Source organism: Carcharhinus amblyrhynchos, chromosome 5, assembly GCF_965287045.1.
Source record: "Carcharhinus amblyrhynchos chromosome 5, sCarAmb.v2.hapA, whole genome shotgun sequence".
In the NCBI taxonomy this organism is placed as follows: domain Eukaryota; kingdom Metazoa; phylum Chordata; class Chondrichthyes; order Carcharhiniformes; family Carcharhinidae; genus Carcharhinus; species Carcharhinus amblyrhynchos.
Window position 1 is genome coordinate 116,249,396 of NC_137328.1, and position 18,907 is coordinate 116,268,302.

General features: G+C 44.1%; 1 protein-coding gene across 1 annotated transcript in view; it reads left to right on the top strand.

The window, feature by feature from the left end:
* The window catches only part of LOC145343300 (15-hydroxyprostaglandin dehydrogenase [NAD(+)]-like), an 86,492-nt gene extending 73,015 nt beyond the window's left edge, over positions 1–13,477 (top strand). Inside the window, exon 7 of the mRNA XM_080189454.1 lies at positions 10,223–13,477. Within this exon, the coding sequence (XP_080045580.1) occupies positions 10,223–10,331 (109 nt within the window). The 3' untranslated portion in view covers positions 10,332–13,477. The remainder of the gene's footprint in view (positions 1–10,222) is intronic.
* Positions 13,478–18,907: the final 5,430 nt, after the last annotated feature.

An 18,907-nucleotide genomic window follows, 5' to 3' on the forward strand; every position in this document is an offset into this window, starting at 1 on the left:
GAGGGGGTGGGGGGGCGTCAGTAAGTGAGTTACTCACCTCAGAATTTCAGCTTCCGACCTGCTCTTGTAGTTACAGTATTTCAATGGTTGAGATTCCGGTCAATGGTAACCCTCAAGGTGTTGAGAGTGGGGGATTCTGTAATGATAATGCCAGTGTGAAGGGAAGATAGTTAGGGTGTGTCCAGTTGGGTAAGGATATTGCCTGGCACTTGTGTGGCACAAATGTTATTCCGGATGCTCCACCCAATCAGGTTTGAGTGACTGTTCAGGACAAATGATGTGGAGATGTGGCATTGGACTGGGGTGGGTACAGTAAGAAGTCTCAAAACACCAGGTTAAAGTCTATCAAATTGCAAAAGCATATAAAATGGCAAAGATTAGTGGGAACTAGAGGATTGGGAAATCTTTAAAAGTCAGCAGAAAGTCATGATAAAAGCTGTAAAGAGTTCTTATGTTCTTGCGTTTATTTGGTAGCACAAGCTTTTGGAATGCTGCTCTTTTATCAGATGAGTGCCACAAGGCAGTGCTCCAAAAGCTCGTGTTACCAAATAAACCTGTTGGACATTAACCTGGTGTTGCGAGACTTCTTACTGTTCAGGACAAAGTGAGTTGAAGCAAAGACAAAGAACTTCACCAGGTCAGCACTTCAACCAGAGGAACTGTGGTGACAGTTTGTTTTAGAAAGATATCCGAGTGTAAAACTGTGCAATTATAAAGAAGGAAAACACAAACAGAATTTGTTTTGTTTGAACATAATTATGGAAAAGGGAAAGGACAAAACGAGAGCTAAAGTTCTAAATTGGGACGAGATCAATGTTGCTAATCTGAGGAGTGAATTAGCAAAAGTGGAGTGGAAACAGTTACTTGAAGGTAAATCAGTGTCAGAGCAATGGGAGGCAATCAAAGGGAAGATTCAAGGAGTTCAGAATAAACATGTTCCCAGAAAGAAAAAGGCAAATCTAGAGCCTCACCGCACCGCCCCCCTCCCCAAACCCTGTCCACCCCAGATGTCTAAGAGGGTAGGATAGGGCAGGAAACAAGTGCTTATTTCACACACTGAGAACTCCATTCTGCAGAAAACTAAGAGGAGTATAATGCTGCAACTTTATAGGACCCTTGTCAGACCTCACTTGGAGTACTGTGTGCAGTTCTGGTCGCCTCACTATAGGAAGGACGTGGAAGCTATTGAAAGGGTGCAGAGGAGATTTACAAGGATGTTGCCTGGATTGGGAGGCATGCCTTATGAAGATAGGTTGAGGGAGCTGGGACTCTTCTCCCTGGAGAGACGAAGGTTGAGAGGTGACCTGATAGAGATTTATAAGATGTTGAGAGGAATAGATAGGGTGGATTCTCGGAGGCTATTTCCCAGGGCTGAAATGGTCGCTACGAGAGGACACAGATTTAAGGTGCAGGGAAGCAAGTACAGAGGAGATGTTAGGGGTAAGTTTTTCACTCAGAGGGTGGTGAGTGAATAGAATCGGCTGCCGTCGGTGGTGGTGGAGGCGAACTCGCTGGGGTCTTTTAAAAGACTTCTGGATGAGTATATGGGATCTAATGGGATCGGGGGTTATAGATAGGTCTATGGCTTAGTAGGTATACAAGGGATCGGCGCAACTAGTGGGCCGAAGGGCCTGTTTGTGCTGTAGTGTTCAATGTTCTATGTTCTATAGAAAGAGGAGGGGTGAATTCACAAAGAAAATTTGGAAAACAAAAGGAGAGGGCGTGAAAGAATATTGGCAAGCAAAATCAAGGAGAACCCAAAGATTTTTTATCATTACAGTAGGGATCAAAATCCTGGAACTCCCTCCGGAACAGCACTGTGGCTTTACCTACACCATATGGACTAAAGCTCTTTGAGGAGGCAGCTCACCACCCACCTTCTCAAGGATAACTCGGATGGGCAATAAATGCTGGTCTAGCCAGTGACACCCACTTCCCAAGAATGAATAAAAAAGAGGACGGCTATGGAAAGAGTAGAAACAAAGAAACATTGAAATGTAGAAACTAGAAGCAGGAGTAGGCCATTCGGCCCTTCAAGCCTGCTGCGCCATTCCTCTTGATCATGGCTGATCATCAAATTCAATATCCAAAGCGGGACATAAGTAGTCTAGATGCAGCTTCACATACAATTCAACATGTCCTCCTTCCCCCCAAACTCAAATTACTAGGCCAATTCATAGTCAACAAAATTACCTTGGTTCTGCAGTCAGGTGTAGGCCAGATAAGAATGTCGGGCTTCTTTCTCGAGAGGGAGCCAGATTGATATTTAGAAATGATCAGTGATAATTTTCTGGTTAGCTTTCCATGCCAACTTCTTTAAATTGAATTTAAAATTCAGATAGCTGCTATGCTGGGTTTTAAACTCGTGGCCCCATTGATTTAGCCCGCAGGTCTCTGGAGGGCTAACTCAATCAGATTACCATTAAACAACTACTTAAAGGTTTTAAAGTTGATTTGTTAGTGTCATAAATAGGCTTACATTCACACTGCAATGAAGTTACTGTGAAAATCCCTGAGTCGCCATACTCTGGTGCCTTTTTGGGTACACTGAGAGAAAATTTAGCGTGGCCAATGCACCTAACCAGCACATCTTTCAGGCTGTGGGAGGAAACCAGAGCACCCGAAGGAAACCCACGCAAACGCGGGGAGAATGTGCAGACTCCGCACAGACAGTGACCCAAGCCAGGAATCGAACCCAGGTCCCTGTGAAGCATCAGTGCTAACCATTGTGCCAGCGTGCTGCTCCAAACCAATCCATTATCCCATCAAAAAGCTCAATCAAGTTAATCCAACACACATTGGGTGGAATTTTCCCATTCCGCCCATTGCAGGAATTGTAGTGAGTGAGACAGAAAATTTAGCAGATCCTGGGTGGCAGCTGAGATGCACGTGACCAGAAAATCTCACCCATTCACTTTGACAAACCCATACTGACTTTTACTAACTAACACATACTTTTCCAAATATCAATGGATATTATCCCAGATTATTGTCTCTAAACTTCCCCCACTTCTGACGTTAAGCTAACTAGCCTGTAGTAACTGAATATAAAGCATATGTAAACTAAGGGTCTGAAAAGACCAGTTGATCCATTTTTTTTTCCATTCTATCATGGGATGTGGGCATTGCTGATTGGATCAACATTTGTTGCCATTCCCTGAGGGCAGTTGAGAGTCAACCACATTGCTGTGGATCTGGAGTCATGTAGGCCAGACCAGGGAAGGATGGCAGATTTCCTTCCCTAAAGGACTTTAGAATTTAACCCTATAAATGTCATCTACCACCTACAAACACCACACATGTGCATGAACAAACACATACGCAAGTGTGCACACGCATGCAAATGCACACATATGCACGCGCGCGCGTACACACACACACACACACACACACACACACACACACACACACACACACGTCTCTCATTTCTTGAGTGACTTAAAAGCAAAGAGAGAAGGATTGGCCAATTCAGCGAACAAAAGTGTTCAAAACACTTGGTAAAGGATCATAGGAAGCTCAAAATTTGAGCCATGGGCCATTGACATTGACAATTACGCTCCACTGGGGAAATTTCTACTAATCTAGCTTTAACATAGAACATAGAACATAGAACATTACAGCGCAGAACAGGCCCTTCGGCCCACGATGTTGCGCCGACCAGTTACAAAAACAATGACCCACTAGCCTATACCAATCCCTTTTCGTCCATAAACCTATCCAGAGATCTCTTAAACGCCCCCAAACTAGACGCATTTACAACTGCAGCAGGCAGGGCATTCCAATCCCTCACCACCCGCTGGGTAAAGAACCTACCCCTGACATCCGTCCTGTAGCTACCCCCCCTTAATTTAAAGCCATGCCCCCTCGTGCTAGCTTTCTCCATCCGAGGAAAAAGGCTATCACTATCCACCCTATCTAAACCTCTAATCATCTTATATGTTTCAATAAGATCCCCTCTTAGCCGCCTTCTTTCCAACGAAAACAACCCTAAATCCCTCAGTCTCTCCTCATAGGACCTCCCCACCATACCAGGCAACATCCTAGTAAACCTCCTCTGCACCCTCTCCAACGCCTCCACATCCTTCTTGTAATGCGGGGACCAGAACTGCACACAGTACTCCAAGTGCGGCCGCACTAGAGTAGTGTACAGTTGCAACATTACACTGCGACTCCTAAATTCAATCCCCCTACCAATAAACGCCAAGACACCGTACGCCTTCTTAACAACCTTATCTACTTGATTCCCAACTTTCAGGGATCTATGTACACACACACCTAGATCCCTCTGTTCATCCACACTATTCAAAGTCCTCCCGTTAGCCCTATACTCGACACATCTGTTGCTCCTACCAAAGTGAATTACCTCACACTTCTCCGCATTAAATTCCATCCGCCACCTCTCGGCCCAGCTCTGCAACCTATCTAAGTCTCCCTGCAGACTATGACACCCTTCCTCACAATCTACCACACCTCCAACTTTGGTGTCATCAGCAAATTTACTAATCCACCCAACTATACCCTCATCCAGATCATTAATAAAAATTACAAACAACAGTGGCCCCAAAACAGATCCCTGAGGCACACCACTCGTAACCGAACTCCATGATGAATATTTACCATCCACCACCACCCTCTGTCTCCTATCTGATAGCCAATTCCTGATCCAACTTCCTAGATTACCCACAATCCCATACATCTGCATTTTCTGCAGAAGCCTACCATGGTGAACCTTATCGAACGCCTTACTAAAATCCATGTATACCACGTCAACTGCCTTGCCCCCATCCACCTCTTTGGTCACCTTCTCAAAAAACTCAATAAGGTTAGTAAGGCACGACCTACCCGCTACAAAACCATGCTGACTATTTCTAATCAATTCATTACACTCCAAATAACTATAAATCCTATCCCTAATAATTTTTTCTAAAACCTTGCCCACAACAGAAGTAAGACTCACCGGTCTATAATTCCCGGCAAAGTCTCTGTTCCCCTTCTTAAACAATGGGACAACATTCGCTATCCTCCAATCCTCCGGGACTACACCAGAGACCAATGACGACCTGAAGATCTGAGCCAGAGGCTCTGCAATCACCTCTCTAGCCTCCCAGAGAATCCTAGGGTAGATCCCATCCGGACCAGGGGACTTATCTATTTTCAGCCCCTCAAGAATTTCCAGCACATCCCCTTTATCAACCGTAATACTGTCTATTTTACACCCCTGCAACCCAATGTCCTCCTCTGCTATATTCATGTCCCCCTGCGTGAACACCGAAGAGAAATATTGGTTCAATACTTCTCCAATCTCCTCCGGTTCCACACACAACTTCCCCCTGCTGTCTGTAACTGGCCCTAATCTTGCCCTGACCAACCTTCTGTTCTTGACATACCTATAGAACGCCTTAGGATTCTCCTTAATCCTATCAGCCAAAGTCTTCTCATGTCCTCTTTTAGCCCTTCTCAACTCACTCTTCAACTCCCTCCTAGCCAATCTAAAGCTTTCTAGTGCACTATCTGAGCCCTCCAATCTCATCCGAACATAAGCCTCCTTTTTCTTTTTAACCATCGACTCAACTCTTTTAGTGCACCACGGTTCCCTAGATCTACCAAATCCACCATGCCTGACAGGGACATACCTATCAAGGACTCGCAGTAGCTGCTCCTTGAAAAAACTCCACATTTCAGACGTTCCCAGTCCCTGTAATCCCCTAATCCAATCCATGCTTCCTAATTCACTCCTGATAGCCTCATAATCGCCCTTACCCCAGCTAAAATTGCTGACCCGAGGTTCACGCCTATCTCTTCCCATCACTAAGGTGAACGTAACCGAATTGTGGTCACTATCACCAAAATGCACACCAACTTCCAAGTCTAGCACCTGGTCTGGCTCGTTTCCCAGCACCAAATCCAATATAGCCTCACCTCTAGTTGGCCTGTCTACATACTGAGACAAAAAACCTTCCTGCACGCTTTGTACAAACACTGACCCCTCTAGCGAGCTAGAACTATAGCAACTCCAATCAATATTCGTAAAGTTAAAGTCCCCCATAACAATTACCCTATTACTTTCACTCCTAACCAAACTATGATCAAACTATGTTGTCATTTGCTGTTTTATCATCTGCTGGAGAGATCAAGGGGGTGCAATGAACTTGCCCATTATAATCCAATAGTAACTGATTGTTCAATCTGGTGCACATTATATCCCAATTGCCACACTCACAAATAAATAGTTTCTCACAGGGTTAGGCTGTCTCAAAGCTCTTAAAAACCAATCTCTTAGTAAAGTCAGTTTTATTCATTTGCAGGCATTGTCATCCCCCAGTCTCTAAATGCGACAAATGACCAGTTACTCCATTTTTCATGAAGGGGTAGCCCTTGCTGATCTTTCCGTCCACTGGGCTCAGTTTAATGTGCCTCCCAAAAGACAGAAGGCCTAATATTGCGTTGCCTCAGTAATAAAGTCAAGTGGGCGGCTCGTAGCACAGTGGTTAGAACTGCTGCTTCACAGCTCCAGGGTCCTGGGTTCGATTCCTGGCTTGGGTCACTGTCTATGTGGAGTTTGCACATTCTCCTTATGTCTGCATGGGTTTCGTCAGGGTGCTCTGGTTTCCTCCCACAGTCCAAAGATGTGCAGGTTAGGTTGATTGGCCATGCTAAGAAATTGCCCCTTAGCGTTCCAGGGATGCGTAAGTTAGAGGAGATTGGTGGGTATAATATGTAGGGATATGGGACTAGGGCCTGGGTGGGACTGTGTTTGGTCCAGACTCGATGGGCCAAAGGGCCTCTTTCTGCATTGTAGAATTCTATGATCTTGTCATTGTCACAGGGGACCCTAGGCTGCTCTACCCTGAGGCGGAGAGCTGACTGGTGGTGATTTAACCTGAGAGTCACCACATCTCAGGCAAGGGGCAAGGTTAAGAAGGCAGAGCCTTCATGAGTAACCTCAGCCGTTGCAGGAATCGAACCCACACTCACATCGCCCACCATCCATCCAGCCAACTGAGCACACCAATTCCACTGCACTAAGGGAACAAGCACTTAGGTTTTGGGGTGTTGTTTGAATTCACAAAAAGGGAAAAGGCTAATATTTGAATGAAATATATAAAAGCTATATGAAATCTTGGTTCGGCTGTTTTTGGAGTACCGCATGCAGTTTAGGTTGCCACACTACCAGAAGAAAGTGGAAGCTTTGGAGAGATTGCAAAGAATGTTCATCAAGATGTTGTTTGGTCTCAAAGGCACTGGTTCTGAGGAGACATTGAATAAACTAAGATTGTTTTCACTGGAAAGATGGAGGCTGAGGGGAGACCTGATACAGGTCTACAAAGTTATGAAAGGCATAGACTGGGTGGATAGTCAGAGGCTTTTCTCCAGGTGGAAGTATCAATTACGCAGGGATACAGGTACAAAGAGGCACAGGTACTTGGAAATGCATGATAAAATAGGACTGAGTCAGCATGGCTTCATCAAGGGGAGGTCATGTCTGACAAATCTATTAGAGTTCTTTGAGGCGGTAACAAGGGAGTTAGATAAAGGAGAACCAGTGGACGTGATTTATTTAGTTTTCCAGAAGGCCTTTGACAAGGTGCCGCATAGGAGACTGTTAAATAAGTTAAGTGCCCACGGTGTTAAGGATAAGATCCTGGCATGGGTAGAGAAGTGGCTGACTGCCTGAAGGCAGAGAGTGGGGAGAAAGGGGTCTTTTGTCAGGATGGCAGCCAGTGGCTAGTGGTGTGCCTCAGGGGTCAGTGCTGGTACCACAACTTTTCACAATATACTTTAACGATTTGGAGGAAGAAACTGAAGGCACTGTTGCTAAGTTTGCAGATGATACACAGGCATGTAGAGGGACAGGTAGCATTGAGGAAACAGGGGGCTGCAGAAGGACTTGGACAGGTTAGGAGAGTGGGCAAAGAAGTGGCAGATGCAATACAATGTGGAAAAGTGTGAGGTTTTACACTTTGGAAGGAGGAATGGAGGCATAGGCTAATTTCTAAATGGGAAAATGCTTAGGAAATCAGAAACACAAAGGGATTTGGGAATCATTGCTCAAGATTCTCTTAAGGTTAATTCACCTGCAGGTTCAGTTAACGGTTAGGAAGGTAAATGCGATGTTAGCATTAATGTCAAAAGGGCTAGAATACAAGAACAAGAATGTACTTCTGGGGCTGTATAAGGCTCTTGTCAGACCCCATTTGTAGCACTGTGAGCAGTTTTGGGGCCCATATCTAAAGAAGGATGTGCTGATCTTGGAAAGGATCCGGAGGAGGTTCACAAGAATGATCCCTGGAATGAAGAGCTTGACAATGTGAGGAATAGTCTGGGTCTAGTCTTTGGAGTTTAGAAGAATGAGGTGGGGGTGGATCTTATTGAAACTTACAGGATTCTGTGAGACCTGGATACAGTGGATATGGAGAGGATGTTTCCACTGATAGGAGAAACTATAACTAGAGGCGCAACCTCAGACTAAAGGAACAACCCTTTAAAACAGAGATGAGGAGGAATTTCTTCAGCCAGAGACTTGTGAATCTGTGGAACTCTTTGCTGAAGAAGGCTGAGGAGGCCAGATCATTGAGTGTCTTTAAGACAGAGATAGATAGGTTCTTGATTAATAAGGGATTAGAGGTTATGGGGAAATGGAAGGAGAATGGGGATGAGAAAAATATCAGCCATGATTGAATGGCAGAGGAAAATCAGTGGGCTGAGTGGACTAATTCTGCTCCTATGTCTTATGGCCTTATGATCTTCTGACTCAAGGTGAGAGTGGGAAAGTTCAAGAGAGATGTGCGGGGGAAGTTTTTCACGCAGAGAGTGGTGAGTGCCTGGAAGGTGCTACCAGAGAAGGTGGTGGAAACAGGTACATTAGCAACATTTAAGAGGCATCTGGATATGTACATGAATAGGGGGGGAATAGAGGGATACGAACCGAAGAAAGGCGGAAGGATTTTATTTAACTTAGTTAGGACATCATGATTGGTGCAGGCTTGGAGGGCCAAAGGGCCTGTTCCTGTGCTGTGCACGATAGCACAGTGGTTAGCACTGATGCTTCACAGCTCCAGGGACCCGGGTTCGATTCCTGGCTCGGGTCGCTGTCTGTGTGGAGTTTGCACATTCTCCTCGTGTCTGCGTGGGTTTCCCCCGGGTGCTCAGTTTCCTCCCACAGTCCAAAGGTGTGTGGGTTAGGTTGATTGGCCTATACTTAAAAATCGCCTCTTAGTGTCCTGAGATGTGTAGGTTAGAGGGATTAGTGGGTATAATATGTAGGGATATGGGGGTAGGGCCTGGGTGGGATTGTGTTCGGTGCAGACTCGATGGGCCGAAGGGCCTCTTTCTGCACTGTAGGGTTCAATGATTCTTTGCTTATTGTTCATCTTGAAATCATTGATCGGAGCTGCAACACTTCCTCTTTATTGCCAATGTTAAATTGAATGTCCTACTTATTGATTTTCTTAAGAATCCAAATCAGAAATGTGGCCATTGTATAATGAACTCATTTCTTCTCGTGATAACACTGACAAAAGAGCATTGAATAAACGTTGCTGGTTGCCTTGGGATTTCTAAAGAGCCAAAGTCAAAACGTGAGACTTGGGTAATAGAATCATAGAATCCCTACAGAGCAGAAGGAAGCTCATCAAGCCTGCACCAACCACAATCCCACCCAGACCTATCCCCATAACTGCTGGAGGAAAGCAGAGCACCCGAAGGAAACCCATGCAGACACGGGGAGAATGTGCAGACTTCGTACAGACAGTGACCCAAGCCGGGAATAGAACGTAGAACAGTACAGCACGGTACAGGCCCTTCGGCCCTCGATGTTGTGCCGAGCTATGTCTGAACCCAAGATTAAGCTATCTCACTCCCTATCATTCTGGAGTGAAACCTGAGTTCCTGACACTGTGAGGCAGCGGTGCTAACCACTGTGCCACTGTGCCGCCCCATATTATAAATATTATTATATTGATACGTTGGGAAAACTCAGCAGGTCCGACAGCATCCATGGAGAGAGAAACAGAGTTAATGTTTAGACCTCAGAAGACGACGTCACGTGGATTTGAAACGTTGACTTGCTTTCTCCCTCCACAGTTGCCGACAGACCTGCTATTTGTTTTTCAGTTCCGATCTCCGGTATTTTGCTTCTGTTGCAATGACGTTCCTCCAACTGAATGGTTTTAATTTCAAAAGTCATTCCTCACACCATTCAACTCTACGTTCTTTCCTGTAGGCCGTCAGACATAGCCGAGGGTTTTGTACAGCTGCTTGAAGATGACAGCTTGAACGGAGCTGTAATGAAAATCACCACAACCAAAGGTGTTCACTTTGAGAAATATTAAACCCCCTCACAGTCTCTCAGCATTGGACCAACCTCAACTCAAGAAACATTTGTGTGCACACGGTCTCCAACGTCAGCTCTTGATTTATATTCCTCAAACTGCAAAATTCTGGACTATATAAAAAAACAATTTATGTTATACCATGTAAGGCCAAAATATGTATGGTGGGAAGGGAAGGATAATTGCCAGAATTTTTCTACCTCGTTATAATGTGCCAAGTGCTCATCATGACATTAAAGGATGTGAGGCATCCCACCTCCACCACCCTCCCAGGCAGCACATTCCAAACCATCGCCACCCTCTGGGTCAAAGATTTCATCCTCACGCTCCCCGAACTTCCTGCCCCTCACCTTGAACCTATGTCCCCATGGTTTTAATGGGGGAGGGTGGACCACAATCATTAAAGGTTCACTTCTTTCAGCAAAGGGGGAGCATCGTCAATTCATAGGAGGCCGTTTGTTCCATCTAGTCTCTGCTGGCTATTTGGAAAAAGCTATCCAATTAATCCCTCTCCCCTGCTATCCCTCTAATGGTGCATATCTTTCCCTCTCAAGAATTTCTTCAACTTCCCCAGGATGTTTTCTCTTATCAAGATACCAGTAAAATATCATGTAAAGTAACATTGCAAGTCGCTTATTCCATCATTTCCACTTTATTTTGCACTGTTCAAGGACCGTGCAAGTGTGCCAAAGACATAACTTGTTTTATAATAACATTGTTCACAGCCATTGTCAAAACTTCATTCTTGTATTAGAAACACATATATGAGCAGTAATATTCATGGACACCCAGTATACACAGACATACAATATACACAGACATGCAATATACACAGACATGCAGTATACACAAACATGCAACATACATAGATGCATAGTATACATGCAGTATACACAAGCACTCAGTAGACACAGGTACTCAGTATACACAGGCACTCAATATACAGATATGCAACATGCATAGGCACCCAGTGTACACAGGCACTCAGTATATGCAAGCTTCCAGTGTATACAGGCACACATATGCATAAGCACCCAGTACATACAAGCACCCATTTACACAAGCACCCAGTATACACAGTCTCCAAGTACACAGGTATGCTCATAAAAAGGTAGCCAGTGTACACATGCACACATGTACACAGGCAACCAGTATACACAAGCTCCCACTGTACATAGGCATGCACACACACAAGTACCCAGTGTACACATGGACACATATACACAGGCATTCAGTGTGCACAGGCACTCAGTATACACAGGCATGCAGCATACGCAGGCTTCCAGTGTACACAAGATTGCAGTATACATAAATATACAGCAGTGCAAATTTTCCAACTGATAATGCTGCTAATTGGATCATCTACCCTATGTTTCCAATATCTGCTCCCAATATACAGAGGCTTTTAACATATAATGGTTGACAATGTATTATCCTGCCTGCTCCTTGCTATTTCTCTCAGTGTTCGTTGGTTTACAATGTCAAAAGATAAAGTCACCATGGTCCCAGGTGACCACAAGCTGCTCTCCTCTTGAGGGGGAGAGCTGACTGCTGGTGATATAACCTGAGGATCACCACATCTCAGGCGAGGGGCATCATGAATAACTTCAACTGGTGTGGGAATTGAACCCGTGCTGTTGGATACACTCTGCATCACAAACCAACTCTCCATCCAACTGAGCTGTATATTGGCTAGCAAAGTACATACAAGCCTGTGATGTTGAATTTTGTTTTCTTTCTATTTTATCAGTTCCACATTGATCAGTGCACCTTGATATCTTCCTCTCTTGAGGATTGCAGTATACATGATTCAACAATGTACTTGCTCCCTATGTCTATCTGCTTCCGATGTATATTGGTATTGGGTAACAATGTCCATAGCCTCGCTGTATATAGAGACTTTCAAAAGTGTTGGATAACAATGAATATACACACGTCATATACAAAAGCTCTCAATATATGTCATCTAACTATGTATGTACACACTACGTATTTTTATTTGATTTATTCATTCATGGGATGCAGTCATCATTGGCAAGGCCAGCATTAATTGCCCTTTCCTAATTGTCCTCGAGAAGGTGAGGATTAGCCACTTCTTCAACATTACAATCCATTGTAGCAGTCTTGATAGAGCAAGGCCTGATGTACCTTAGTCCTATCTAGTACCGAGGCCCATATCAGACGGTGCGGCAAATTTTATTTTTATTTCATAGAATCACAGAACCCCAACAAGTGCAGAAAGACACCATTCAGCCCATCAAGTCTGCACTGACAACAATCCCACCCAGGCCTTATCTCTGTGACACCAACTATTTACCTTGCTAATGCTCCTAACCTACATATACCTGGGAATATTAAGGGGCAATTTAGCATGGCCAATCAACCTAACCTGCACATCTTTGGTCTGTGGGAAGAAAGCGGAGCACCCAGAGGAAACCCACGCAGACATGAGAAGAATGTGCAAACTCCACGTAGACAGTCACCAAGGCCGGATTTCAATCCCTGGTGCAGTGAGGCATCAGTGCTAACCACTGTGTCACCGTGCTACCCTCATGTGGCTCATGCAGAGAGATGGTGGCTTAGTGGTAATATTAATGGACTCAAAAAGTGGCCTGATTAATGGTATGGGAACAGGAATGAGGACAGGGGCTCAAAACCCACCACATCAGCTCCTGGAACTAAAAATTATTTAATTAAAAAATCTGAAATTGAAAGCCAGTCTCGATATGCTGTAACTATGAAATCTGTCATTCTTGAAGTGTGTACGGGAAGGTTTTCTAGATCAATACATTAAGGAACCAACTCAAAAACAGGCCTACCTAGACTGGCTATTGTGTATTGAGAAAGGAATAATTGACAATTTGGTTGTACAAGGCCACTTGGGGATGAGGAACTATAACACAATAGAATTATTCATCAATTAGAGTGTGGTGTAGTTGATTCTGAAACAAGGGTCTTGTATATTAGGAGAGGAAACTACAATGGGAGGAAATGCAAATTGTCTATAATGGATTGGAAAATGTTGTTTAAAGGGATGGCAGTGATAAATATTCAAAAAACACATGGGTGTACTGCAACAATTCAAAACTAAAACAGGAAAGGTAGCTAATCCATGCCTTACAAGAAAAAATGGAGATGGAATTTAGAAGAATGAAGGGGGGGTCCTATAAAAATGTGCAAAATTATGAAGGAAATAGATGAGATAGAAGCAAGGAGGTTTTTTCCAAGGTGGGTGAAGCCAGAACTAGGGGGCATAGCCTCAAAATAGGCAGCAGCAGATTTAGGGTTGAGTTGAAGAGGAACTTCTTCACACAAAGAGTTGTGAATCTATGAAATTCCCTGCCCAGTGAATCAGTTGAGGCTACCTCATTGAATGTTTTTAAGGCAAAGATAGATACATTTTTGAACAGTAAAGGAATTAAGAGTTACATTGAACGGGCGGGTAAGTGGACCTGAGTCCACGTAAAGATCAGCCATGATCTTATTGAATGGTGGAGCAGGTTCGAGGGGCCTGATGGCCTACTCCTGCTCCTAGTTCTTATATTCTTAGTATTAGATCCAAGAAAGAGGCATGCTAAGTAGCCAGAAAAGATTGGGAGCAGTCTAGGATTCAGCAAAGGAGGACAAAGAGATTAATTAAGATGGGCAAAATAGAGTATGAGAGTAAGCTTGCAAGAGAACATAAAAAACTGACTGTGAAAGCTTCTATAGGTATATTACGTATCTTTAAGAAATGTATTTTTTTAATCATGTTCTCTGCAATTTTAAGCAGACACTGTGCTGTCTGCTTAAACATCCTTTCATTGCTGCTTAAATGGTTTAAGTGGGCTTTCTTTATTTTTACTCTGGATCTAATGGGCTTTCTGGGAGTTTCTGACCTTTTAAATTGCTGGGGGAAAAAATGATTGACAGGTCAGGTGACAAGAGTTCTGACTTTCAGTTTTGGGCATTTGGCTGCTATTTATTTAGAAGGGGTTTTACTTCAGGTTGGATGCATTGTTTTCTCTCTCTCTCTCTCCCTCTCCCTAATGTTTTAGGAAGCAGTTTTAACTCCAAGCTTGTCTGCACACGTGTCAATAAAGCTATGGAATCCAACAGCATTATCCTTGTTTTCTGTGTTAAACCTGTGGCAGGTGTGTATGTTTATAAGGAAGTTTGTTTGGTTGGAACATTGCATTCAGTTGTTAAAGGTTATGCAATATCATAGTTTTTTTTCCTGTTTATAGTTGATATAAGCTATTGCTATTTTACTTTCTATATGTTAACTAAATATTGTTTGATAAAAGCTCCCTAGTGGGTCATTTAATTCGTATCTGGACTGAAACATCTCAGACTTACGCTAGCCAAATTCAAACTGCAAAACTTATCGTCTAGTCTGACTTCATAAAATACCATAGAGGTTCCGACCTGAATTACAACAATATGGAGAGAAAAGGATTGGTGAAGACAAGTGCGGGTATCTCACAGTCAGAAACAGGGAAATTTATAATGGGAAACAAAGAAATGGGCTGACTAACTAAATACATTCTGCGGTTCTGTCTTCACAAAGGAGGACACAAATAACATACCAGCAATGTTGACGAACATGGGCTTCAGTGAGAGGGAGGAACTGAAGGACATCAGTATTGGTAGGAAAGTGGTGTTGGGAAATTAATGGGATTGAAGGCTGGTAAATCCCCAGGGCGAGATAATCTACACCCCAAAGTACTGAAGGAAATGGCCCTAAAAACAATGGATGCATTGGTGGTCATCTTCCAAGATTCTATAGACTCTGAAACAGTTCCTACTGATTGGAGGGTAGTTAATGTAACCCCACTATTTAAATAGGAAACATAAAAACATAAGAAATAGGAGCAGGAGTGGGCCATCTAGCCCCTCGAGCCTGCCCCGCCATTCAATAAGATCATGGCTGATCTGAAGTGGCTCAGTTCCACTTTCCTGCTTTCTCCCCATAACCCTTAATCCCTTTGCTTACCAAAAACCTATCTACCCGCGTCTTAAATATATTTAGCGAGGCAGCCTCCACCACTTCAACGGGCAGAGAATTCCAGAGATTCACCACCCTTTGAGTGAAGAAGTTCCTCCTCAACTCCGTTCTAAACTGTTCCCCGCCCCCCCTTATCTTGAGGCTGTGCCCTCTAGTCCTGCTGTCCTTTCTGAGTGGGAAGAACCTCTCAACCTCTACCCTATCCATCCCCTTCATCATCTTATACGTCTCTATAAGATCCCCCCTCATCCTTCTAAACTCCAAGTACAAGCCCAGTCTATTCAGCCTCTCTGCATAGTTTAACCCCCTCAACTCAAAATATGGTGCTGTAGGCCAGTCAGTCTGACGTCAGTAGTGGGGAAAGTGCTAGAGTCACTCACAAAAGATTTAATCGCAGACACTTGAAAAATAGGATCAGACAGTATCAGCATGGATTTAAGAAAGGAAAATATTGCTTGACAGATCCACTGGAATTCTTTGAGGATGTAACTAGTAGAGTTTATGTATGTATGTTATATATGGTATGGTTTATGTGGACTCTCAGACAGCTTTCGACAAAGTCCCACATAAGAGTTAATATGCAAGTAAAGAATACAAATTAAAGCGGTCTTTTTCCAAATGGCAAGCAGTGACTAGAGAGGTACCACGGGAATCAGTGCCAGTACCCCCATGACTCACAGCATATATTAACGATTTAGATGAGGGAACTAAATATCTCCAAATTTGCAGATGACACAAAGTTGGGTGGGAGGGTGAGCTGTGTGGAGGGTTCAGAGATGTTTCAGCTTGATTTGGACAGGGCTGAGTGAGTGGGCAAATGCATAACATAATCTGGATAAATGTGAGCCTATCTATTTTGGTCGCAAAAATGGTCAGGCAAATTAATGTATGAATGGCAATAAATTGAGAGAGGGCAATTTGCAATGAGACCTTGGTGTCCTCGTACAACAGTCACTGAAAATATGCATTAAGGTGGTAGGGCACAGTTACAGAAGGAAGGGTACAGGTTCATAGCTCCTTGAAAGTGGAGTCACAGGTGGACAGAGTGGTGAAGAAGGCATTCAGCATGCTTGGTTTCATTGGTCAGAATATTGAATACAGGAGTTGAGACATCTTGTTGAAGTTGTATGAGACATTGGTAAGGCCACGCTTGGAATACTGTGTGCAGTTCTAGTCCCCCTATTATTGAAAGGCTATTGTTAAACTAAAAAGAGTGCAAAAAAGATTTATTAGGATGCTACCGGGACCTGATGGATTGAGTTATGAGGAGAGGCTGGATAGACTGGGACATTTTTCCTGTGGAGCGTAGGAGGCTGAGGGTTGATCTTAAAGAGGTCTATAAAATAATGAGGGGCACAGATCAGCTAGATAGTCAATATCTTTTCCCAAAGGTCGGGGAGTCTAAAACTAGAGGGCATAGCTTTAAGGTGAGAGGGGAGAGATACAAAAGTGTCCAGGGGGGCAATTCCTTCACACAGAGGATGGTGAGTGTCTGGAACATGCTGCCAGAGTTAGTAGTACAGGCAGGTACAATTTCATCTTTTAAAAAGCATTTAGATAGTTATATGGGTACGATATGTATAGAGGGAAATGGGCCAAATGCAGGTCTTCGGGATTAGCTTAAAGGTTTAAAAAAAAAGGCGGCATGGACAAGTTGGGCCAAAGGGCCTGTTTCCATGTTGTAAACCTCAATGACTCTATGACAGAGACTGACGCAGGCAAATGGTGAGCGAGAGGATTCGAGTACAGGTGCAGGGATGTCTTACTGTAGTTATACATGGCTTTGGTGAGACAACACCTGGAATATTGTGTGCAGTTTTGGTCTCTTTATCTGAGGAAGGATGTTCTTGCTATAGAGGGATTGCAGCGAAGGTTTATCAAGCTAATGCCTTGGATGGAGGGACTGATGTATGAGGAGAGGTTGAGTAGGGTGGGATTATATTCATTGGAGTTCAGAAGAATTGGGGGGGGGGGTTGGAATTTAGTACAGTCACAACACCAATGTAGCCAAAAACAAAGAATGGAGGGGTGGGGGGGGTGGGGCAGGGCTGCACAGTGGCACAATGGTTAGCACTGCTACTTCACAGCACCTGGGATCCAGGTTCAATTCTGGCCTTGGATGTCTATGGAAAGTTTGCACGTTCTCCCCGTGTCTGCCTGGGTTTCCTCCAGGTGCTCTGGTTCCCTCCCACAGTCCAAAGATGTGCAGATTAGGTGCATTGGCCTTGCTAAATTGCCACTTAGTTCAAGGGGATTATCAGGGTAAATAGGTGGGGTCACAGGGATAGGGCCCGGGTGGGATTGTGGATGGTGCAGGCTCAGTGGCCTGAAAGGCCTCCTGTGTACTGTTGGGATTCTGTGATTCTCTGAGGAATCACTCAAAATGCCAGGAATATTTCCACTTATCCTGAACTAAGCTTATCACAGGTACTATGACAAGCATACCATGACATCGGCGCCATGAGTATGAACCTAACCAGATTTAATCAACGCCAGCAGAATTGGAATTTTGCCAAAAAAGAAGGGGCAAATGGTACTGAGCAGTTTGAGCCTCTGTCTGAACAGGAAGAGGAAGAACGGAGAACTAGCAGGAGGAAGATGGAAATGTTTTAATTCCCACAACAGCAGACAGTCTCACACGGGGTTCAGGGAACTTGAACGTACAATGAGGTTTCAGCTCAGCAGAGAGGAAATTACAGAGGGATGTACCTTACGATTTCGAGTGACCTTTAGTGATTCCAATTATTCTATCTGTAGCTGTTAAAGTGACTGTTCCCATCAATCTTTCAGCCACTGAGCCTTTGCAGATATTGAGTGCAGATTACTCTAACATTGGGTAAACAGGTAAGATTTTTTATACTCAGGGAGAGGCTGCTAATCTGTCCTTTTACATAGGAACATAGAAGATAGGAGCAAGAGGAGGCCATTCTGCCCTTCGAGCCTGTTCTGCCATTCATCACAATCATGACTGATCATCCAACTCAATAGTCTAATCCTGTTTTTCCCCCACAATCTTTGATCCCATTTACCCCAAGTGCTATATCCAGCCACCTCTCGAATGCATTCAATGTTTTGGCATCAACTGCTTCCTGTGGTAATGAATTCCACAGGCTCACCCATCTTTGGGTGAAGAAATGTCTCCTCACCTCTGCCCTGAATCCTCAGACTGTGACCCCCGGTTCTGGACTTCCCCATCATCGGTGTTGTAGGTAAAATAATACCTCTGAGATTGTTAATGAGTCAAAATATAATGGATTTTATTTCAAAACTCTGGCGTTAATTCCAGAATTTTGGGAGAAGCAGGGACTACCAGACTTCTCATTGAACACAGACACAAGTGGGCATTTATACATTATGAGCTCCAGCAGGAATCACGGTTCAAAGTTCCAATTCCTGCCAGACCTCAGGTCTTCCTTCCTTAGTCGTGATACAGCCCCAGATTCAATCAGGAATTACAGCCCCACAGTCATGACACAGTCTTCAATCTGACCACGATTCCAAACCCTTCCATAGCAGTACCAGCATCCCTGTCTTTGAAGTTACTTGTGCGATCGCGGCTGTTCCAGCAGGATTCTTCCTGTTAAAAGCT